Source organism: Heteronotia binoei, chromosome 6 (genome assembly GCF_032191835.1).
Source record: "Heteronotia binoei isolate CCM8104 ecotype False Entrance Well chromosome 6, APGP_CSIRO_Hbin_v1, whole genome shotgun sequence".
NCBI classification, from domain to species: domain Eukaryota; kingdom Metazoa; phylum Chordata; class Lepidosauria; order Squamata; family Gekkonidae; genus Heteronotia; species Heteronotia binoei.
The window spans coordinates 2,357,449-2,381,889 of record NC_083228.1 but is presented as its reverse complement, the minus strand read 5'-3'; the positions used below and the strand labels follow the sequence as shown (position 1 = coordinate 2,381,889).

General features: G+C 49.9%; 1 protein-coding gene across 1 annotated transcript in view; it reads right to left on the bottom strand.

Annotated features, from left to right (window-relative positions):
• Window positions 1–551: 551 nt before the first annotated feature.
• ERCC6 (ERCC excision repair 6, chromatin remodeling factor) overlaps window positions 552–24,441 on the bottom strand; it is an 83,022-nt gene continuing 59,132 nt past the window's right edge. Inside the window, exons 12-21 of the mRNA XM_060240994.1 lie at window positions 20,970–21,065; window positions 18,111–18,329; window positions 17,449–17,559; window positions 14,063–14,182; window positions 13,142–13,236; window positions 10,682–10,827; window positions 9,880–10,590; window positions 9,022–9,223; window positions 7,845–7,917; window positions 552–1,100 (exon numbers count right to left, since the gene is read on the bottom strand). Of these exons, the coding sequence (XP_060096977.1) occupies window positions 660–1,100; window positions 7,845–7,917; window positions 9,022–9,223; window positions 9,880–10,590; window positions 10,682–10,827; window positions 13,142–13,236; window positions 14,063–14,182; window positions 17,449–17,559; window positions 18,111–18,329; window positions 20,970–21,065 (2,214 nt within the window). The 3' untranslated portion in view covers window positions 552–659. The remainder of the gene's footprint in view (window positions 1,101–7,844; window positions 7,918–9,021; window positions 9,224–9,879; window positions 10,591–10,681; window positions 10,828–13,141; window positions 13,237–14,062; window positions 14,183–17,448; window positions 17,560–18,110; window positions 18,330–20,969; window positions 21,066–24,441) is intronic.

The following is a 24,441-nucleotide window of genomic DNA, read 5'->3' as shown; positions in this document are numbered from 1 at the left end:
CAAGGAGCCCCAGTGCCCAGAAGGGAGCCAGGCTGGCCACCATCCTCTCCGTCTGGCAGCACAAAGAGGGGAAGGGCCCTGCAGGACCATCTCCTGCTCTTTCACTCCAGGGCAGGAAGGACAAGCAGAAGGAATGGCTGCCCCTTCCCAGGCACTGGTGTGTGTGTGTGTGTGTGTGTGTGTGAACCCTGAAATGATTACAAGGAGGGAATGTTGCCCTGAGGCACAGGCAGGCAGCCTCCACACCAGACTTCCTGGAAAACACCACCAGAGCAAATGCTCTCTCCGCCCTGAAAATAATTCAGCAGGAGCAGCCTCTTGACTCCTTGCAAAAGCACCCAGGGACACCAGACCGTGCAGGAGACAGTCTTTCTGGTCCACTGAGCCACAGAAACCAGAAGGTGCAAAAAGAAGACCCACAAGCTACTGCCGAGGCACCCTGAGTCACCGCATGTCTTCTCCTTATGAACAAGAAAAGTCCCCTTGGTCCCTTATTGCTGCATTATGAGGTAGAGAGCACAGCCAACATAAGCTAGCGTACGGAAGAAGAGTAAGTGCAACCCATGTTCATTACATACGAGGAACACAATATAAAAACCCATTTGTCAGTGTTAAAAGCAGAACCAAGAGGGTTGGGCCACACAACCCCCAAACAGCCATCAAGAGAATTCTGGCTTCAGTCTCCAGAGCCCTTCCCCGCCGGGGCTCCTGTGGAAAGTGCAAAGATTCCTCAAGAGTTCTCGGAAGATGCAGGACTGCTCCACAGTCAGCTTGGACTCAAACTCTTGCAGCAGCTCCCGAGTGGTCGCCTGACCGTCCACCTGGGCTTGGAAAGCGATGAAGTTCCGAATGTCCACCAGCAACTCATCGTGCTCCGTTTCTGTCGAGGGTGCAGCCCCCAAAGCCTGCAGGGGACTCTCCTCCTCCTCTCTCAGGCCGCCCCTTCTCTGGGGGACAACCAGGCGGTTTCTGGCCCTCATTTTGGCCAGCAGAGACGAGGAGTCCAGGGGAGCCGAAGAGGGCTCTCCTTCCCCCTGACCATCAAAGTGAGCGCTGGGAGAGGTTCTCTTTTTGTTCTCCTTCCTCACTCTTTCAGGGTCCTGCAGACAGAAAAGGGGGAGACAAAATCTTAGAAGGAGCTTTTGCAGCTACAGAAAGACAGGTTGCTTACCTGTAACTGTAGATCTTCGAGTGGTCATCTGTGCATTCACACTCATGGGATAGTGCGCCTGCGCCGATCCCCGAATCGGTATCTGCAAAAGCCCGGGATTTTTTCGCGCTCGGCGCCACCAGGCATGCGCAGGCGACCCACTGCGCATGCCCACCGGCGCCCGCGCGGCAATCCCGCCAGTTCCTCCCTGACCGCTGAAAGCCCCTTTCCGGAGAGAGAGAGACCGTCAGCAGCGGGGAAGGAGGGCGGGTAGTGTGAATGCACAGATGACCACTCGAAGATCTACAGTTACAGGTAAGCAACCTGTCTATCTTCTTCGTGGTCTCTGTGCTTCACACTCATGGGAGATTAGCAAGCAAAGCATACCTGGAGGCGGGAAGACGGTCAGCCTGAAGACACAGCCTGTAGCACCGCAGCTCCCAACCGAGTCCTCTGCTGAGCATGCACGTCCAGCGCGTAGTGCTTCATGAAGGCATGCGGAGAAGACCAGGTAGCCGCCTTGCAGACATCAGAAAGGGACACACCTTTCAGGAATGCCACCGACGTGGCCATCGCCCTAGTGGAGTGTCCACGCACAGGTCCAGGTAACGGCTTTTTAGCCAACAGATAACAAAGTTTGATCGTCTCAGTAAGCCACTTGGAAAGTCTTTGAGACGAAATCTTGGACCCTAACTTGGGGGCAGAGTAGGAGACAAAAAGCTGGTTATCCATACGAAAACCCCTTGAACGGTTTAAATAAAATAGGAGGGCACGCTTAACATCCAGTGCATGTAGCCTCCGTTCCTCATCCGAGGAAGGACTAGGGTAAAAAGTGGGTAACCAAACTTCTAAGTTAAGGTGAAACTGGGAAACCACTTTCGGGAGAAAAGTAATGTCCGGGGCCAAAGAAACTCCGGCCTCCCTAAAGGCAAGGTATGGGTAGTCACACCGCATCGCTGTGAGCTCCCCCGCACGACGTGCTGACGTGATGGCAACTAAAAATGCAGTCTTCCAGGACAAAAGCTGCAGGGAACATGTTGCCATGGGTTCAAAGGGACGGCGAGTTAACTTGTCCAAAACCAAAGTCAGGTCCCACAACTGCGGAGGGGATCTAGAGGGGGGATGAAGCCGGAACAGGCCCTTTAAAAATCTCTTGGAATGCGGGTGTGCAAAAACAGAGTAACCCTCGACCGAAACATGGAAGGCAGAAATAGCTGCCAAATAAACCTTGATGGAGGAAAAAACTAACCCCTCATCGATCAAAGACAAAAGAAACTCAAAAATTGCCGGGAGTCCAACCGAGTTGGGTGGCACAAGAGAGTCAGCCACGAAGTCACTGAACTTCTTCCACTTCCTCTCATAAGAGGCACGGGTGGAAGGTTTCCTGCTACTCTGGAGCACATGCTGAACCCTGGTGGAAAAGTCTAGTGGTCGATGAACCACGCTGTCAGCTTCAGGTGCGGCACGTTGTGATGGAGCACGTGTCCGCCCTGGGCCGACAACAGGTCCGGTTCCGCCGGGAACTGGTAAAAGATCCCCTTCGACTGCTGGAGCAGAATCGGGAACCAGCTCTGACGGGGCCACCACGGGGTCACCAGAATGCATCGTGGTCTCTCCTGCACTAACTTGTGGACCACTCTTGTCAGCAGAGGTAAGGGTGGGAACATGTACAGGAACCAACCCTCCCACTGAAAAAGGAGTCCGTCTCCCAGGGAAGTCGGGTCCGCACCCCCCCTGGCACAGAACAAGGGGCACTTCTTGTTCCACGCTGTGGCGAAAACATCTAGCTGCGGATAGCCCCAAAGTTGGAATACTGGTTCCAGGAACTTCCACTGCAGTTCCCATTCGTGTGGGGACGCTGCACCCCTGCTGAGAGAGTCCGCCTGTACGTTGAGGACCCCAGGCAGATGCGTAGCCCTCACAAAAATGTCCCACTGGAGGCACTCCCTCCAGAGATCTAATGCCAGTGAGCATAGCCTGCGAGACACTGTCCCTCCCTGCCTGTTTATATAACACATGGCAGTGGTGTTGTCCGTCAGTAATGCCACGGTCTTCCCCGCTAACAGAGGGCGGAAGGATCGAAGGGCAAAGTGGACCGCCAGCAGTTCCAGGTAATTTATGTGGTACTGGCTGAGTTTCAGTGGCCATTTGCCCCCCACACATAAGTCCTCCAGATGAGCTCCCCACCCCCACATGGAAGCATCGGTGGTGATGGTCACGGAAGGGGTTGGTAGATGAAAGGGAGCCCCTTGGCAGATGTTGCTCTCCGACCCCCACCATTGCAGGGATTGAAGAGCCTCGGATGGGATGGTGAACCTCTTCCGAGGTGAGTCTCTGAGGGGGCGAAAATGGCGCAAGAACCATAGCTGTAGGCCCCTCATGTGCAGTCTTGCAAAGCGCAGCACGCTCGTCGTCGCAGCCATCAGTCCCAGCATCCGCTGGATCTGCTGTGCTGTGCCCCACTGTCGCCTTTGGAGAAGCTGTACCAGAGTCATGATGTCCCTTGCTCTCTGAGCGGGAAGAAACGCTCTGTGCTGATCCGTGTCCAACAGAGCCCCTATGAATTGAACTGTCTTTGACGGGGTGAGATGAGACTTCTCCACGTTGACCTGCAACCCCAGGGTGCCGAGAAGACGCAGAGTAATGGCGATGTGAGAAGTTAAACTCTCCCTCGACTTCGCTACAAGAAGCCAGTCGTCGATGTACGGAAAAACAACGACTCCCTGAAGGCGAAGATGAGCAGCCACCACACTCATCAGCTTCGTGAACACCCGAGGAGCAGTAGACAGTCCAAACGGCAGGGCCCTGAATTGGAAGTGACGAGCACCCACTGCAAATCGTAGGAAACGCCTGAACGCGGGATGGATGCTGACATGAAAGTAAGCATCCCTGAGGTCCAGGGTCGCCATCCAATCCCCCTGATTGATGAGGGGCAGGATCGTTTGCAGTGTAGCCATTCTGAACTTCTGGTATAGAATGAATTTGTTCAGACCCCGCAAGTCCATGATAGGCCGTAGACCCCCGTCCCTTTTGGGAACCAGAAAGTAGCGGGAGTAGAAACCTCCCACCCTGGTCTCCGGTGGAACAACCTCTATGGCTTGTTTCTGTAGGAGGTTGCTCACCTCCGCCAGCAGAGGTGGGGAAGGGGGAGTGGTAACTACCACGGACTGGTTTGGGGTCTGGATAAACTCTATCTTGTAGCCCTCTTGAATAATGGACAGAGCCCACCTGTCTGTGGAGATCAACTCCCAGGCAGGCAGGAAAGGGCGTAGGCGAATGGAATGGTCGACAGTGGGGGCGATGACGCGTGCTTGCGGGAAGTCAAACCCCCTGCTTCTGTGGCCGAGCCCCCTTAGATTTATTAGAAGGCTGGCCCCCATAACGGTTTCTGCCGTTGCCGGAGTAGGGTGGCCGTTCAGGTTGCTGCGAGCGAGGACGCCACTGCTCAGGGGAGAACTTCTGATAGGGCTTCTTGGTCCAAGGTTTGGACCATTGTTTTGACTTCGGAGACTTGGAGGAAGGTTGGACCCCCAAGTTTCTGGATGTCTTGACACTCTTGTCAAACTCTTGCAGCGCCGTGTCGGTCGTAGTGCTGAAGAGCCCGTCACCCTCGAAGGGTAAGTCCTCGATAAAGGTCTTGGTGTCTTGGTGCAGTGCCGTCGACCTGAGCCAGGAGTGTCGCCTGATGCAAACTGCCGATGTAATGGCTTTGGCTGAGGCTTCCACCATATGTTTCGCTGCAGCCAGTTGCTGTCTGGCTACAGCGAGACCTTCCTTTTGCAATTTCATTGCCGCCGTCTTCTTGTCCTCACTTAGTGAAGAGAGGAAGGGGGAAAGCTGTTCCCACACGGCATACTGGTACCTAGCCATGCAGGCTGCATAGTTAGATACCTTGATGCCGAGTGCCCCCGCTGAATAGACCTTGCGGCCCATCCCGTCGATTTTCCTACCCTCCTTGTCCGGTGGGGAGGAGTGCACCTTCCTTGCCTTCGAGGAGGAGGAGACCACCACAGAATTCGGACGTGGGTGGGTGAACAGAAATTCAGCACCTGCCTCCTGAACCCTGTACATATGGTCCAGGCGTTTGGAGGAGACGGGTGTCGAGGAAGGCTTCTTCCAAGATTCTTTGATGGCCTGAAGAATCACCTTGGTGACTGGAAGGGCCACCGCAGTGGACGTGTTCCTCTGCATTATATCGAACACGTTGTCATCCACTACGGGTTCCGGTTGGGTCACAGGCAGTCTGAGGGTGGAAGCGATGCGCCTCACGAGGTCGCCATAGGATTTTAGGTCTTCCGACGGCGAGATCGGAAGATCCTCCGCCGTGTTGGAACCAGGTGAGGGTTCCAGATCAGGGATCTCACTGTCCGACTCCGATGACGAGGAGTCACGCTGGGTGGAATGCTCGGAGAGCCTTGGTGTCGACTCTCGCGGTTGAAGTTGTACCGACGATAGTCTTGGAGGAGCTTCGACCGGGACTAGCTGTCGATCCGGGGGGACCGACGCCGACGCCTTCCGGGAGTGATGCGAGACCCTCGACATCGCAGAAAACTCCGAAGCTTGTTCCCAGTCTTGGTAGTCCTCCGGGTACCACCGACAGGATTCGTATCTGGAGTAGGGAGGCTGCCACCGCCGTTGCTCCCATGGTGGTATTGGGAAGCGTTGCGGGGTGTAGGATAGGTCCCGTCTGGGTCGGGGCTTGAAGGGCGGGTCTACGACCGGTGCCGAAGCGTCTACCCCCGACGTCGATCCGCTGCTCGACCGACGCCGTGAGCCTGAGGATGAAGACCGTTGGGTGAGGTCAATTTCCGGCTCCTGCTCCGACGCCGACAGGCGTTGTTGGGCTGTTGGGCTCCTGCGCGGAGAGACCCGAATCGATTTCGGCGGTTTTGCCGACGTCGATGCGCCTTCCGACGGAGAAGGAGTGCGGGGTCGCTTGCGCTTCTCCTTCGATTTCGCCTTTTTCGGAGCTCGGGTCCCCGAGTCCTCTCGGCGTTTTGTAGCGGGCGCATCCACCGAACCCTCGTGGGGACGCTTCGTGGAGCCACGCTCTTCCGGCAATTCCAAAGTCAGAATCGGAGCAGCATCGGCCGATGCAAGCTCCTGTGCCGGGGTGTCGGTCGACTTCGGTGCCGAAACCTCCATCGGTCGATGAGGTCGAAGCGCCGATTCGGTGAGCGCTGCCGATAATCGAGCCGCACGGTTCTTCCTGGTCTGTTTCGAGAACCGAAGGCAGTGCGGGCACGACTCAACTCTGTGCGCCTCCCCCAAACACAGTAGGCACAGGGAATGTCCGTCGGGAGGGGCAATCTTCCTCCCACAAGCCCGGCAGCGCTTAAAAAACCCCCAGCGACTTTCCATAAGCGGTCGCGCGGGAAAATTTTTTTCTTCTGCTCAGAAACGCCTGAGAGAAAGGGGGGTAAAAACGGAAACGGACCACCCCAAAGGGCGATCCGCCGGACAACGAAGAAAACGCTTCTTCTTTTTCTTCTTTTTTTTTTTTCTTTTTTTTTTACTAACTATCGCTAACTAACACTAATAACTAGCTAACTAACTATTTACAAGACCAAACGGGCTGGAACGAGAGAAAAAATCGCTCTCACCAACCGGAGAATCAGAAAGGGAACCTCTCTAGCGCAGCGGTCAGAAAGGAACTGGCGGGATTGCCGCGCGGGCGCCGGTGGGCATGCGCAGTGGGTCGCCTGCGCATGCCTGGTGGCGCCGAGCGCGAAAAAATCCCGGGCTTTTGCAGATACCGATTCGGGGATCGGCGCAGGCGCACTATCCCATGAGTGTGAAGCACAGAGACCACGAAGAAGATCTTGGCCTCTTATAGATGCGTTTCAGACGAAGACCCCAGGATTTATTATCTCCATTTCAATTTTATAACATCTTCAACAGTGGAATGAGCTTAAATTAATTATTCTGGGCCTCAATGTTCATGGAAATTACTCCTGAATATTTTTACTTAGTATTTGTGAAATTCCAATATTAATTTTATGGCGCTTCCCGCCCAATTTCAATCATTTCCCATTTAAGTTAAATTTATTTCACTGGAATCAATCCTTCATTCTATGTAACACACGCCCCCCATAATTGTCTAGTGTCGGGTTGCTGTTTAAATTTGATCTTTACCGTTACTCGAGTATTTTTTGGTCTCTTAGAGATGCCACAGTTCACGGCTTGTACGAAAAACAATGGGGCTACTGTAGGGGCGAGAGCACTGTACTTGGCCCTCTCAGCCCCAAACACCATGAGACAAATCATGGGAGTGGATCCTCCTGCTACTGTGAGAGGGATGAGGAAGGCTTATGGACAGCCTCTTTTCTCTTTGATTCCCGCCAGCCGCGGCATTGCTTCCTTATAAGGCCCCCCTCCTTCAAGCTGGCAGGATCCAACCTGTCTTCTCTCAGTCTCGGCCCTCCATTTGCAGTGTGGTGCTGTAACACTGGTCTACCCTTGCTGTACGGATTATAGGTCTCACGTACGGGAAGGTGCCTGGAATGCTTGCAAAGCGCCACTATAAAATGTCTGGCATCCCTAACAACACTCCCAACAGGGTCACGCTGGCTCCCCGGCCACTTTCACGGTGCTGGGATGTCGAACAGCAAAGGATGTTCCTCCTGCTGGGCGTGCTCAGCACAGAGCGAAGCTGCACAGCTCTTATGTTAGCCACAATATGATCATATCTCACCTTGCAGCCCTTTCCTGGAGATGGAGACGATAACAGTGGCATTACCAAGGCTGGGTTCTTCTTCTGCCCAAACCTGGTTGAGAAACACAATAAAGAAATCAGAGAATGGCTCCTCTCAAATTCATGCCGCAACACCAAATCTAGATGCGCTACAAGTGCGTGTCAGGCTTTTCAGTGGCAGCCCCAATAATCTGGAGCGCCCTCCCAGAAGCCATCAGGGCCCTGCGGGACTGAATTGTTCTGGATGGCATCTGAAGGGAGAGGGCTGCCATCCCACCCGGGCCTGGGATTCCATGGCTTTGAAGAGAGGAAGATGCTACAGGATTCCACCTATAACTGATGCAGAAGCACCATTGTGACTTTGATTGTTTTAATACTGTTTACTAATGTTGCCTGTTTATTTTTGTTGCTAGCCGCCTTGAGTCTTTTGCAGAATGGGCAGGATGTAAATCTAATGTAATAAACAAACAAACAAACAACTAAAAATTCTGACAGCTTCACTGGAAACATCAGCTAAGGCTGAAGGTGTTCTCAGTGGGACCTGCTGAGGAATCCAACCCGCTCTTCTCCTTGCTGACTTCACTTCTATTCCTGCCTCTTCCCAGTGGGGACCCAAAGCGCCGGCTCTCTTCTCTTCCTCCACTTTATCGTCACAAGAAGCACACTGGGAGGCCGAGTGCGGTGTGGCCATCACAAGGTCACCCAGCAAACTTCCATGGCAATACAGGGCTTCAATCCTGGTCCTTGTAGAGCCACTAACCACTACACCGCATGAAGTGCCCAAGCACTCTGTACTGGCCCTGGGAGTCCTGGGCACTCAGCAGACGCATCTCCCAGGGAGGGGTGCAGCATCCCTGGTCGGAGCTCTGGAAAGGGCCACACAAACAGAACGAATCACATAGCCAAGCGGGATGCCAGAGCTCTGGCTCATGGTCTTTTCCTGCAGCTGCAGCACGTCACAAAGGTCTCCCATTGAGACAATGGCCTAGTTGAAGGGTCCTCAGGGGGAGATCATAAAGTCAAGGAGGCCACAGGCCAAAACGCCAGCACAGGGATTGTGTGCTTCTTATATGATTCACCTTTCTGAAGAGGCGCCGTAGGTGAAGTTCTGCTTTGCAGATTTACGTATCACAACTAACAAACTCATGAATACTTAGGAGGCACCCAGAAGCCTTACTTGACTCTTGTGGGCAAGCCAGATAGGCCACTGGTGCCAGTCCAAGTGGGCACACCAGCAGCAGCTCCCTGGCACCGTTGCCGAGAGAGTTTCAACGCTCGGAGAGCATCCTGGGCAATGCGATTGGCTTCTGCTTCGACCAGCACATAATCTGGACTGGAAGCTTCCATGATGGCGTCGTGCTTCATGGCGCTGTGTATGCCTGGAAGAAGAAGAAGGAAGGGGGACACACTGCACTTCAAGCATCTACGCCAAGGGCTCCCAACCATTTTGAGCCTGTGGGCACCTCCGGAATTGTGACACAGCATGATGGGCAAAGCCACAAAATGGCTGCCACAACTTACCTCGTGCTATGTTGGCGGCTACTGCCAAAGCAATATTTGGCAAAAAATCTGAACAGCCAATCAAATCTCCAATAGCCAAGTGGAAGCCTTGCTGGGCTAAAGCCCCACCCCTTTCTCAAGACACCTGGGGCACTGGCAGGCACCAGGGCTCCACGGCCACCATGCTGAGGACCCTGGACTAAAACTATATTTCACAGAACTCATGAAGATTCTGAGTACTTTATGTTGACAGGAAATCTCTTAAGATCTATGACTAATCCCAAATGGAAGATAAGCACAAGTTCTCTGAGCAAAAAACCCCAAACCCTCTTAGGAGTTTTCTTGGATCCTCTCTCCCCGCCTCTTCCTCAAACATTTCAGAAAACCCTGAATGTTGTCCAGTAAGCCAATATATTCACACCTGAAGAAATTATCCTAAATCACAAGATTGGAGTTAACCTCCAGGGACTGCACAGCAGCTGCCACGAGCCCCTGAGTTGGGGCCTTTCCTGGACCTGACCTTCAGGAGGGTTACCTGATTTTTTGAACAGTTTCTCCAAAACATAATCATCATTCTTCTTGGAATCTCTCTCTTCCTTCTTGTCTTCCCTTTGGTACTTCCTTTTCTTCATGAGGTGAGGAATTCGCTCACCCTCAAACCTGGCGTCGTGAGAGCCTCGGGCTCTTTTCCGTGAGCGCTTGTGGCCTTCATGATCTGGACAACCATGTTTTAACTTCGAAGTGCACTTGTTGGGGCTGTTATCTGACTGCTTGTGTCCAAAGCCTCCATCTTGCTCCTCACACTGGCTGGGATTCCCAAGTCCAAAATGATGCTGCCTCTCTTCACTGACACTTGATTCGCCAACAGAAGAATTCAAATGTCCCAAATTCTCAGATTCCCTGCTCTTTCCTAGCTGCACTCTGGACAGTGACCCCTCAGGGGATTTTAAGTCCTTCTCTTCTTCTCTGGTGAATGAATCCGTATTGCCAGTAGCAGTCTGGGCACCATCATTTGGGAAATTAGTAGTCCGCAGGAATGTTTCTGTGTCTTCCTTGGTATTTTGAACTGATTCCAATGTAGCAGTAGGTGAACTGGCACACTGTCTTGCTGAGAAGGAATCAGACAGTTTACTGATTTTGGATGAACTGGGCTCAGAAAAAGGAGAGTGTTTTTTAGAAGCATCAGTGCGGGCCATAGATTTGCGCTTAAGTGCTCTCTTTGGTGTCAGGATGTCGGAACCAGTGCCTGAAAATGCATGACAGGGAAGTCATTAGCAGTTCTTGCCACCCTCTTTTTTCTGGTGTGTCAGCGCAATAGTCCCTCTCCTTTGACTTACCTGCAAAAATGGCGCTGGTTTCTGTGCCCTGAGTCCCATCTGGGCTGGTTAATGTGAAGAGTTCATAGAGATCGTTGGATTTAAAAAAGCGCCTTTGCTTTGGGTCTTTCAACACTCTGTTTGTGAGGAACTGCTTGAAGATTTGTCTGGAAGACACAGCATTTGTTTGTTAAGACATGTATAACTCTTTGTTGAAAGCGCTAAATACTAAATTCTATGAGAAAAACTTACTGATGTGAATTTGACCCAAGAGAACAATTTACACTGAGCAATGAGAACCCCGTTTCGCATAGATGTGCTGATTTATTCCAATAACTTTTAAGCAATTCACCAACTGCTAACCATATGAGTCTATCTGCAGTTAACGATCCCAGAATGCACCAAGGAAATATTCTAGGAGGTGCTGTTTGTCCCTACTAGAAAATAATTTGTGACAACTCAAAACTGTGCATTTTGTTTTACAACATGAAGAGAAATTCCCATCAAGGAGAGATGGCAAGCAGACAATTGCATTCAATGCAGCTAGATGCTGCCAAACCCAAGAGCCATAATGAAAGCCACTTCAGAGTCCAAAAGGAAGACTCTGACAGCATGAGAGGATGCTGGACCCTCCCCGAGCAACATCACTTCTGTCCCGTCTCACAGCGGAACCCACTTCTCCAACTGGGGTTCCCAAACAAGCAAGTTAACACTTCCATGGCACAGCTGCAGAATGAAAGAACTACGGAAGCCCCAATTTACAGAAGACTTAGGAGACTTCACCGGCTCAGGGAACCTCTGTGCTATCAACAGGGCAACATCATTATCTCATTTTGAGGTAATGATATTGCCCTGTTGATAGCATGGAGATTCCTTGAGCTAATGAGGTCTTCTAAGTCTTCTGTAAGTTGGGGTTTCCACAGCTCTTTCATTCTTGACAGAATTTAACATTTCCCCATGGCTGGTCAATATTGAAAACACACTAAGAACACTTAATATTTCCTTTGAATCTCTTCTCTCCCTTTCGGAATTAGAGACAAAGCGAACAATAAGGGGCAGATTATTTGAGGTAGAGCTATCTGAACTGTACGATGCAGCTAAGACATGTTCCCCTCTTAGTCATGGGATCCTGCCCACTGTGGGCCTTCCTGCTAGCTACTTTTACCAACTTCAGACTCCAGCATTGTGCAGAATCTTTTCTTTTCAATGCCCTCCCTTCAGAATTTTAGCTGGGAGGTTTAACAGGACACCTCTTGCTAACGGAGTATGCCCTTGTGCAAGTGGGTCAATTGAAAGTGTGTCTCATGTGCTATTAGAATGCTGTTATTATGTTAATATTCAGTGCAGCATTTTATCATTAATCCTTGATAGTATCTTAGAGCTTCCAGATTCATATAAACTGCTGTATTTATTAAACAACACAGTTTTTGCAGGCTGCTCTTCTTATATGCAGTCAAGTATTGTAATTTAAATTTGTATTAGACAGATTGACTTTAGAATTATTTTTTGTACAGATTTTAGACCCTTTTAGAATGTTCTTTTGTCTTGACTCATGTTGGCATGTTGTATCTATTTGTATGCATAGGTGTGTACATCTATTCCCCCCTCTCTTTTATCCCTCCCTTAATGGCAATAAAGGGAACTGAACTTGAACCTTATTTCTATGAAATGAAAAGATTCAGCGCTGCACCTTGCCTGGCTGGCAGCTTCACACCTGGGACAATTATGTCCTTGGAAAGAACAAGAACTGCAGAGGGGAAGACAGAGTGGTGCAACGTGCCGCCAGGTCGCAGCTGGCCTGAGGCTTTCAAGGCCAGAGGTGTTTGCAGGTGCTTTGCCGTCCGCTGCCTCTGCGGAGCACTCCGAGATTTCCCATCCAAGTACTTACCAGGGCTGACCCTGCTGAGCTTCTGAGACCTGACGAGATCAGTAACCTAAATATTTTGAGATTTACAAGGAGTTTAAATCTCTCCATCAAGCAGCAGGGGAAAACCCCTCCATCACCCATCTTTGGCCTAGAATCATAGAGTAGGTGGGACCTTTGAGGTCATCTAGTCCAACCCCCTAACACAACACAGGAAATTCACAAGTGCCTCCCCACACAGACACCCAGTGAGCCCCGCTTCATGCCCAGAAGATGGCTGAAAACTCTCCAGGATCCCTGGCCAAACTGGCCTGGAGAAAAATTGCTTACAAAGTGGCAAACAGCATTTCCTTGGGCGTGTGAGAAAAGGCCATGAGAACGAAGCCCTGATGCAACCCTTCCTGCCTTCCTTCTCCTCATCTGCTCAATTTACAGAATCAGCATTGCTGCCAGATGGTATTCTAGCTTCTGTTGAAAAAACTCCATGGAAGGAGAGCCCACCGCCTCCTGAGATGCAGATGAGGGGCTGCACTCAGCCTCGAGTTCTAGGAAATAAAGGAGGGAGAGACACAAATGCTGTTCCTTCCTGCAGCTGCTGGTGCGAATCTGCCACTGACCTGTGGTAAATCTTTTCTTCGATGGTCCCTGCAGTAAGAAGCCTGTAAACCGTCACCTCTTTCTTCTGCCCTATTCGCCACGCACGCTCTCGAGCCTAGAACAGAGACACATTTTGGCACGTGGCATCTTCAGAAACCACACAGGGGAAGGGGAGAGAATGGTTTTGACATTACACAACTGTAAACTCTCTCTTCCTGTCATAAACCCTGACGGGGGGAGCTGGAAGGGTTAACAGACCTGGAAGAGTTGCCAGCCAGCTCCTCAGCCGAACCACCAGCAGCTGGTCCATCAATCATTCTCCCTACATTCCAGGCACCAGTGCCAGTTGTTGACAATCAATCTTCTCCAAGCTCTCCCCCTCCAATCTCAAGAGTTTGAAGCAGGCTCCGGAAAGAACTTTCAGAGCGAAGACATGAGGCACGCCGATGCTTCAGATCTCTCAGCCCTGAGTTCTAGCAGAGCCGCTGCCACCCAAGGAGCAGGCTGATTGAGGCTCCCATGTAACTCCCACCCAGGACCTGGTAACCCTGTGGAAGCAACAAGTTGATTCCCTGGCTTGCATCCACACTCCTTCCTGATTCCAGATCCTGACCTGCTTGAATTCCTTGGCACTCTGACCCTTTGGCTTTTGGACAGTGACTTCTGATTTCGGTTTGTGATTTTGTTTTGGTGACTTTGACATTGGACTGGCTTTGGACTCCCCCCTGCCTGTGCCCTGAGAATGTGGCACTTTTGCAGGAGTGTCATGGCTAACCTCACAATGTCCTTCTTTCCCCTCCCTGTGCTTTGAGAAAACGCTGGGTATGTATTGGCCAGATATGCATCAGGGTTAAGGTATCCTGTCTTCTTAGGGCTTCTGCTGGGTGACATGACTTCTCTAGGCCCACCCTGAACCAAGGCTTCTTTGGCAGGGCACCTACCTGGGTATCTGTGCTGGGATTCCAGTCCGGGTCATAGATAATCACTCTGTCTGCTCCTGTCAGGTTTACGCCAATCCCACCGACCCGAGTTGTGAGAAGGAAGACAAATATGGATGCATCCTGCAAAAGATGCAGCACAAGGAACGCTCAAGATTATAGGGTGGCCAGTTCTGGGTTTGGAAAGTCCTGGAGCTTTTAAGGGGAGTGGAGGGACCTCACGGAGCTTGTACTCTAAACCAGCCATTTTCTCCAAGGGAATTGCCCTCTGTCATATGAAGCTGCTTTATACTGAATCAGACCCTCGGTCCATCAAAGTCAATATTGTCTACTCAGACTGGCAGCGGCTCTCCAGGGTCTCCAGCTGAGGTCATCAGGAGACTAGCTGTAATTTCAGAAGACCTCCAGGCCCCACCTGGAGCTTGGCAAGCCTACTCAGGAAAGCCTTCAAGCAGTCCACAGAGGTTCCATTTAATTTATTACTGCTATTGTGCCCTCCATTTGACAGGATTTTCTTCCTGGGGGTGGCCGAAACAAGGAAAGACTGAATGGAGGTTGATGCTTGAAATGAGTAGGGGAGGGACCAGAGACCAAGAGGTGAAAAGTCTGCACACTCAAACTGCCTAACACGAAGCATTTTTATACCTGAGATCAAGTTCCCTTGAAAGCACCTAAGCAGACAAGTTTCAGGTGGGAGTATAAGAAAAATTCATCTTGAATTAAATTAGTCTAAGAAGAATGTAAAGTGTGAAGTTCCTCCTCCCGGGGTTCTCAAGGCAAGAGACGTTCAGAGGTGCCTTCGCCCATCTCTGCAAAGCAGCCTCGGACTTCCTAGGGGGCCCCCCTCATTCCAAGTCCTCCCCAGGGCCGACCCTGCTTTGTTTCCAAGATCTGACAAGATTGGGCTTGCCTGGGCTGTCCAGGTGGGGGGGATGGAACAACAGCTAAGGGCAAGAAGTAAACACTTTCTGGAAGGCATTTCACACCTTTGCTGCTGCATCTCCAACAAGCTCACTATAACATTTATTTTTTAACTATGTTTACCCCTCCCCTACCCGCCCCCCCCCTCAGGGTGTGCCCCTGGCAAGGGTTCTCAGTGATGGCAGTGAAATTGTCCGTTTGTCTGACTGGTCATTCTCTGCAGTGTTTTCATTGCTTATGAATTGTATTCTTAGTTGTATTTTCTTTGCTTATGAATTATTCATATATTCATGCTGTGCCTTTTACATAATAGCCTTTATATCAAGAACACCTGGTGTATTTGAATTTAACCAATTGTTCTGTTTTATATATAATCCTTTTAACTGACTACCTTAGAGACGTATCCTAAACATCAGCAATCTGAGAACTTTTTCAAATATATTTTGGTGCTAGATTTACGCACCCCGAATTCTGGCATGAAGATTTGGGTCCATCAGATTAGTAAAGGTAAAGGTAGTCCCCTGCGCAAGAACCAGTTGTTTCCGACTCTGGGGTCACGTTGCTTTCACAACGTTTTCACGGCAGACTTTTTATGGCGTGGTTTGCCATTGCCTTCCCCAGTCCTCTACGCTTCCCCCCCCCCCCAGCAAGCTGGAAACTCATTTGACCGACCTCGGAAGAATGGAAGGCTGAGTCAACCTGAGTTGGCTACCTGAACCCAGCTTCTGCCGGGATCAAACTCAGGTCATGAGCAGAGAGTTCAGTCTGCAGTACTGCAGCTTTACCATTCTGCGCCATGGGGCTCTTAGATTACCTGTCTATAAATAACAGTTAACTTTCGTGTTTGCTTTAGTTCTGGCAAGGAAGGCCTCTTTTTGCCATAAGTGTTTGCTCTGCTGATTTATCTCAATAAAGGCTTCTTCTGCATTCACCTAAGAAGTCTACTTGGGCGATGCTCAGAGCAAAACCCCAAGGAACTCCCAGCAGTCTCCTCTTCTCCATTTTCTATTCCAACAGTTCCCCACCCTGGCAGGACAGCTGATTTAGACCCGAGAGGATATTTCTGTTAATTTAAAAGGTGTGAAGACCTGCCTTGCCTTTACACAAGTTGGGACTCTGTCGTCTGAGGGAAGAGTCCCTTCTAAAGCAGCAACTTTGCTGATGCTCAACAGGGGTTCTGTGTTGCACATGGTGGCCAAAACCCAGGTGCCATCAAGAGGTCCCTCAGTAGGGCCAGAACTCCAGAAGCCCTCCCACTCTTGCCCCCCCCAGCACCAAGAATACAGAGCATCACTGCCCTGACACACTGTTCCATCTAGACCTTGTAGTTAACAGCCACTCATGGACCTCTGTTCCCTTTTGCAGTTGTCTATGCTTGTACCTGCCACTGCTTCTTGTGGCAGTGAATTCTTGAATCTAACTGTTCTGCAGCACAGCTACCCTCTAAAACCAGGATCAAGTCGCTAGACTCCCTCCTTTAGACAACTGTTTCGAAGTGTACTTTTGGTTTGACTAATCTGACTCTCAAAAGCTCATACCCCCAAAATCTTGTTGTTTCTAAAGTGCTATTGGAATTTTCTTGATCCTGGAATTTTGTTCAACAACCAGTCAATAGTCAAATTGGTAATGGTGGCCATTATATGATGGTGGGCATCTGTGATGTCCAGCAAAGGGAAAGGAGGACATGTTAAACACTGGAGCAGACGAAGAGAAGGGCATAAACACAATGGAAATTCCTGGTCACAGAAATAAATAATACAAATCCCAGACACATTTCTGATCTCAAAAATTCTTCTGAGGAATGTCATAAAAATTTATCAAGCATTTGAATTGTATGGTTTTTATTGCAACCAGGGATTTGTATTGCATGGCAGGCAGTGTGTTTGGAGCAGCAGATTCTGAACAGGAAGACTGGGGCTCAAAAACCTCACGTGGCCATGAAGCTCACTGGATGACTTTGGGCCAGCTACTCTCTGCCTAGCCCACCTCACAGGACTGTTGCGAGAGTAAAACAGAGGAGGAGAGAAACAGCTCTGTCACCTTGAGCTTCTTGGGGGGGGGGGAGGGCAGGATAAAATGTAACAGAAATATTTAAAAGAATTCATCACACTTATTTGAGCTTTACCTTCTCTCCTCCCCCCGCAAAGAAGCTGGCCTCTGTTCCAAGTGACCCCATCCCTCTGGACACCCACTGCAGGCAGGTGTAACATTCAATTAGAGCAGACGTGTGAAAAATCCAATGCCTGTCGGCCCAAACACCAGCACAGGTGTTACCTGGGCTATTACCTGCACTGCCACTCAAGCTGGGTGACTGATTCTGCAGACCCCCCCCCCCCACCTAGTGTTCTGCCCATGCCAGCCTGTCAGGTGGCTTCTGGGTACAGCCACAGCAGCCTGCCTACTGCACATCATGCCCGGGTCAAATGCAGCAAACAGCAAGCAGGCGGCAGCAGCCACAAGTTCCTCACCTCGTTGTATCTTGCTATAAGCGGCTGCCTTGACCCGACTGCTGTGGTGCCGTCCATCTTCAAGAAGGAATAGCTCTTCTGCCTCAGAAATGCCTCCAGGATGTGCAGCATCTGCAGCAATGAGGGGGAATTCAACCCTATAGGTCTTCCAGAGCCAGTGCTACACGCTGCTCTCAGCAGACATAGCTGGGCATTCAAGGGTGCCTCCTCATGCCATGCAAACGTGGTTTGTGAAATGGCCTTGAATGAAGAATTCTTTGGCAGCTTTGGAAGAGCTCCTTCCCAATATTCCTTGCTGTTTAGTGATAAACAGCAGCTACAAACTCAAATTCACATCTGTATACATATAAAAAAGCCAAGACAGTATTTGCAAAAGGACCTAAGCAAGGAAGTGCTCTGACCAGTGTAAACTTGCTGAATGCATTTGGCATTTGCTTATGCTTTGCTTTATTTCTTCCCTGCCTTTCTCCCAGCAGGGCCCCAAAGCAGCTTAGATCATTCCCCTCATTTGCTGATTAGAAATGACCCAGCTAGGAAGAGCTATGGTTCCATTTGCACAGCGATGAAGCATTGTGCTCCTTGAAGGATTCCACAGACAACGTTCTCACTGCATCACCAAGTTGTGCCCCAGCAGCAACTCAGCCTGTGTCAGGACCACTCACCTGCCGTGACTGTGTGAAAAGCAGCACTCTGTGGCCCTGCTTGTGCCAGATTTTCAGCAGAGATTCAATGACTATCATTTTCCCAGAACGCTTCCAGTAACCAAAATGGTCCTCTTCGTTCAACTCTTCATCGGGAACACCCTTCAAAATCTTCGGGCCACCAGAGAAGAGGTCTGGGTGGTTGCAAATCTTTCTCAAGGCAACCAGTCCGGAGAAAATCTACACGGAATACACAGCCTAAAGTTTTCATTCACGAAACATTCCCACCCGATCCATTTTAATGTACCACCAAGACAGAACAGAATGAAAGCAAAGTTCACAGCATCAGCATTGCTGCCAGCAGTGTTCCCTCTAAGCGGAGTTAGCGTGAGCCAGCTCACAGATTTTTAGCCTCCAGCACACACATTTTTGTCTCAGCTCAGGAAGGACGGCCTCAGAGCAAACTAATTTATGCAGCAGCTCACAGCTTTAATGCCAGCAACTCACAAAGTAGAATTTTTGCTCACAAGACTTTGCAGTTTAGAGGGAACATTGGCTGTCAGATGTCCATCTATGTAATGTAATGTAATGTAAAATTTTATTTATATCCCGCCCTCCCCCGCCGAAGCAGGCTCAGGGCGGCTAACAGCATTTCAAGTAAACAATACAATAATAAAAACATTAAATTCACATTAAAATTCACATTAAAAACCAGTCAATAGTCAATAATTAATTAAAACATTCCTAGCCTGTTTAAACACCTCCAAAGAAGGAAAGCCCACCACTTCTTGAGGAAGCCTGTTCCACTGAGGAACCGCTCTAATTGTCAGGAAGTTCCTCCTAATGTTGAGGCAGAAACTCTTGATTCAATTTCACCCCGTTGATTCTGGTCTGACCTTCTGGGGGCACGGAAAACAATTCCACACCTTCCTCTATATGACAGTCCTTCAAGTACTTGAAGATGGTGATCATATCACCTCTCAGTCATCTCCTTTCCAGGTTAAACATACCCACCTCCTTCAACCTTTCTTCAGAGGACTTGTGTCTCCAGACCCGCCCCCCCACAACATCTGTGTTGCCTTCCTCTGAACACCTTCTTAAATTGTGGTGTCCAGAACTGAACACAATACATTAGGTGAGGTCTAACCAGAGCAGAGTAAAGTGATACCATCACTTTGCATGATCTGAACACTATACTTCTATTGTCACAGCCCAAAATTGCATTTGCCTTTTTAAGCCACCGCATCACACTGCTGACTCATGTTCAGTGTATGGTCCACTAAGACCCCTCAACCTTTTTCACACATACTACTGCTAAGACCCATCCTATAATTATGCATTTGATTTTTCCTACCAAAATGCAGAACTTTAAATTTATCTCCGTTAAAATTCATTTTATTTGTTTTAGTTCAGTTTTCCAGCTTGTGAAGATAAATCTGTATCCTGACTCTTTCTACCATATTTGCTACACCTTCCAATTTAGTATCATCTTCAAATTTAGTATGCAAAACAGGCCCCAGGACAGATCCTTGAGGCACTCCAACTGTCACTCCTCTTCAAGAGGATGAGGAACCATTCACAAGCACTCTTTGGGTGCCATCTGTCAACCAGTCACAGATCCACCTAACAGTAATAGTAATAACCAACAGGATCCATGAGTCTCTGGGTGAGCATAAATCTGCTCACTTCCTTGACAGGGTGTGAATGATATATTTAACTGGGGCTTTCAGAACAAAGTGATCTGACCATGGCACCCTATCTAAGGTAATCAGATCCATATTTATCCCCATTCCAAAGATCAGATGCTCCCTCTGAGCTGTGGAGTCTTGTGAGCAATGTTCTACTTCATGAGCTACTGGCATAAAGCTGTGAGCTACTGCATAAATTAGTTTGCTCTGAGGCCATTTTTCCTGAGCTAAGACAAAAGTGTGTGAGCCAGAGGCTAAAAAACTGTGAGCTAGCTCACATTAACTCAGCTGAGAGGAAATGCTGCCCAGCAAGCTGTCTGCTGGCACACTAGGCAGTGGCTACACCAGCCAAATTCTCCTTGGCTTCCTACATCAGACCTGTACAATCAGTACCGGAGACCTTTTGCATGGGGAGTGCCCTAAAAGATAAAGTCTCTTGGATTAGGCTCACGACCCCCTCCGCCTCCCATTTGTCCAAGACTGTCCATGAAATGTGGGAAGGGGAATTCTCTCAAGGTGACTGTTTCACCCCCCCTAACCCAGGTCTCGGTCACACACACCAGGTCCAATTGTTGTTTTGCAAAGTAATCTTGCACTGTTGCGGTCTGATTGCTGATGCACCTGGCATTGCACAACATCAATGCTGGAGAAGGGTTTTCATCCCCTACCTCTCCAACAGTATGCCTTGGGATGGGATGAAGACTGCAAAGAGACCAAGCATATCAATTTCTCCATCTCTACAGTAACTTCTCCCACAGCTTAATACCCTCTTCCCCCAATTACTTGTCTTCTCTCCCTATAGCTCTCAAGCTCACACAACAGATTTGGGATGTGTACAAGTAAATTTTCATCCTATGTTGTGGTTTCAGTGGAGCTAATGGCCATATGATTTGCAAAAGCAGTCTGACAGCAAAGAAGGAAGATCAACATTTCTTTCTCTCACATAAACTGACACTTCATTTCTTTACACTTTCGGTGTCTTGCATGTTATCAAGAGGGCTGCTAACAGGATTGGAGAAACATGTCCTGTGCCTTAAAATGAGGCTTAATGTGTGGAAATGGGCAGCTGAAGTCTTTAGCCCTATGGAGGCAAACAACATCACCTCCTAAATAGGCCCGTTCAGGGGACGGGACCCGGCCTTCCTCCAGGCCACTGGCAACCCTGGTCTCCTTCCGTTTCAGCTGCACTGACCTGCATGTCTCCATTGAGAATCTGATACACTTCTTTGGAATCAATAAAGTTTTTGTAAACTTGGTACTGCTCGTCTGTTAAACGGCAAAACAGAACCTGCAGAGACAAGGCAGAAAGGCGTTATTTTATACTGTGATCAGAGGATGTTGCACATTACAGAAGAGCATAAAATCCCCATGAAGAACTTCCCAGACCCCAGGCTCACCATATGGACCATGTATATCACAGAATGTGCCCCTCCTCCCCCGACCCCAATCTATGCCAATGATAATGATGGTCACCAATGGCTGGAAGCAGAAAACGACCCTTGGCACTTACCGTGAGGGGTCCTTCTCCTAAGAGGACAGGAGGACATCTTGGGTGTTTCCCACCGTCCAATCAGGGAGGCAGGAATCTTAAAAAAACTTCCCCTTCCTGTGGATGTGGGAACCACCCTCCTTCCAGTTCGGGTGACTCCGAGAAGCAGTAAAGAACTCTTGCAACCATCGCTGCTATGAAAAAAGGTGAGCTAACTGGTGGTCGGTACAAAAACTTGGCATGAGCCTCCCAAACCGACTGAAATAAACTCGTATAGAAACTGAGAAAAAACATGTAAACTACAGGTAGCCTGTGTTAAAGAGTAATCAACAGCTGTAGGTGAGACTACAGGAGAAGAAGTTAGATCCAGATACATAGATGCTGCCCAGGGTAGGACGATAGAAGAAGGGGAGGGCAAGATGTCCTCCTGTCCTCTTAGGAGAAGGACCCCTCACGGTAAGTGCCAAGGGTCGTTCTCCCTAAGAGGCGGAGGACATCTTGGGTGCTCCCATAGCAGTATGTCATACAGGGTGGGATCGTCCTACTCAGGCAGCACGTGTTGCAGGATTCGTCTGCCAAAGTTGCGTCCGCCGACACATATGCGTTCAACTTATAGTGTCGGATGAAAGTGGAGATAGATGCCCACGTAGCTGCCTTGCACACCTCCTCTATGGAGGCATTCCTGTTGAAGGCAGCATTGGTGGCCGCACTCCTGGTTGAGTGTGCAGTGATCCCTGGTGGTACGTGAAGGTTTAACGCCTTATACGCCTCCGATATACACTGCTTGATGGCGTAGCTAATTGCTGATTTGGACATCTTCTGTCCCAGTCTAGGAGCTGCTATATTAATGAACATGAAGTCTAATTTTCGGATAGATTCAGTTTTGTAAGATAGACCTTAATTGCTCTTCGCACGTCTAAGGTATGCCATGTGCGCTCCTTGGGATGCTTGGGATCCGGACAGAAGGATGGTAAGTTGATCTCTTGACTCTGATGGAATCTAGAAGAGACCTTCGGTTGGAAGGTAGGGTCCGGATAGAGGACCACCTTGTCCTTGTGGAACACACACACAGTTCCCTCTTAACCGATAAGGCCCCGATCTCTGAAACTCTTCTGGCCGATGTTATTGCCACCAGAAAGATGGTCTTCATACGCATGAACTTTAGGAATACAGAACTTAAGGGCTCGAAAGGAGGACCTGTTAGGGCCGAGAGTACCAGGTTCAATCTCCAGGTAGGAAACCAATGTACTTGTGGTGGAGAACTCATGGAGGCTCCTCTAAGGAAGCGTCAAATATGGGGGTGAGATGAGAGGTCCACGCCGTCCACCTGCTGGAGAACTGAGGATAAGGCTGCCACCTGACGTTTGAGGGTAGCTGGCTTCAATCCAGAATGGAGACCGTCCTGAAGGAACTGTAGGATCTTGGGGACAGAAGGATGCAACGGGTCCACGGCTTTTCTCCAACACCATCTGTGGAAGGCTTTCCAGGACATGTCGTAGATCCGCGTTGTGGAGCTTTTTCTGGATGCTAGGATGGTGATCGTCACGTCACTTGCATAACCAAGATCTAGGAGAGAGCGCCGTTCAACCTCCAAGCGGTCAACCTCAGCCAGTCTGTATGAGGATGCCACACCGGGCCCTGTAACAGCATGTCTGGACAGATTGGTAAGTGAAGCGGCTCCGCTACTGACATCTGTTGGATTGATGAGAACCAGTGACGTCGTGGCCACCAGGAAGCAACCAGAATGACGTCGGCCCTTAGCAGCCTGATCCTTCTGAGCAACCTCGGAATGATCGGGATTGGGGGAAAGGCGGATAGAAGGCCTTGCGGCCAGGGAGAAGTTAATGCGTCCGTGGCCTCCGCTTGGTAGTGGTAGTACCTCGTGTAGAATCAAGGAAGCTGGTGGTTCTGAGAAGACGCAAAGAGGTCCAACACCGGCGGGCCGAAGCGTTAAGAAAAGCTTCTTGTTGGGAGACCACTCTCCCGATTGAATGCTCTCCCGGCTGAGCCAGTCCGCCTTGATTTGCAAGTCCCCTTGATATGCTCCGCCCTTATGGACTTTAGATGTCTCTCCGCCCATTCGAACAGTTTCACGGCCTCCTTGCGAAGGGAAGTCGACCTGGACCCCCCTTGATTGTTTAAATAGGCCTTGGCAGCGATATTGTCCGTTCGCACGGAGTTCCAGAAGGTTGATGGGAAGACTCGCCTCCTCGGGTGTCCACTGGCCCTGGGTAGGTATCTCGTTGAGGGTCGCCCCCCAACCTGAAAGTCTGGCGTCCGAAAGGAGCTGTATTTCCTTCTCTATGAGGAACGTTCTCCCCTGACGCAGGTTGTGGTCCTTCGTCCACCACAGGAGACTCTCCTTGACCTTCTTGGGAACAGACAACGACATAGGGCGCTTCTCCATGATCTGGATCTGATAAGGGCGCAAAAACATCTGAAGTTGTCTGGTGTGAAAAGCGACCCCATTGAAGCGCCTCCAGATTTGAGACTAGAAGACCCATAAGTCGTGCCAGGGTCTGGAGAGATGACAATGGTTCCCGCACTAATTGGAGCACCAATGCCTTGGTCCTCAGTATCTTGTCTTCTGGGAGGAAAACAGAATTCATCCTTGTGTCGATGACCATACCCAGATGTTGTAGCCTCTGGGACGGTTGTAAATGACTCTTGGGAATGTTGATTATGAACCCGTGTTGTTGAAGACAGGATATGGTGTGTATAACGTCCTGCTCCGCACTCTCCCTCGACGAGGATCTTATCAGCAGGTCGTCGAGGAAGGGGTGCACATGTATCCCTCTCTGTCTGAGGATTGCAATCAGGTTCACCAACACCTTGGTGAACACCCGTGGTGCCGTCGCCAGGCCGAAGGGTAAGGCTCTGAATTGGTAGTGAGTCCCATTTACGCAAAAAACGAAGAAACTTGCGATGTGCTGGGAGGATTGGAATGTGCAGATATGCCTCTGTTAGGCCCAGAGAAGACATGTAGTCCTGATGGTGCAGGGACTCCGTTATAGATTTGATGGACTCCATCCTGAAGTGACGGAGGTTGATATGTCTGTTTAAAAAATTTCAGGTCTAGAATCGCTCTCCAGCCCCCGTTTTTCTTGGGCACCGTGAAGAAGATGGAATAGACGCCTTGACCTCTCTGCAATGGAGGAACAGGTTCTATCGTTGC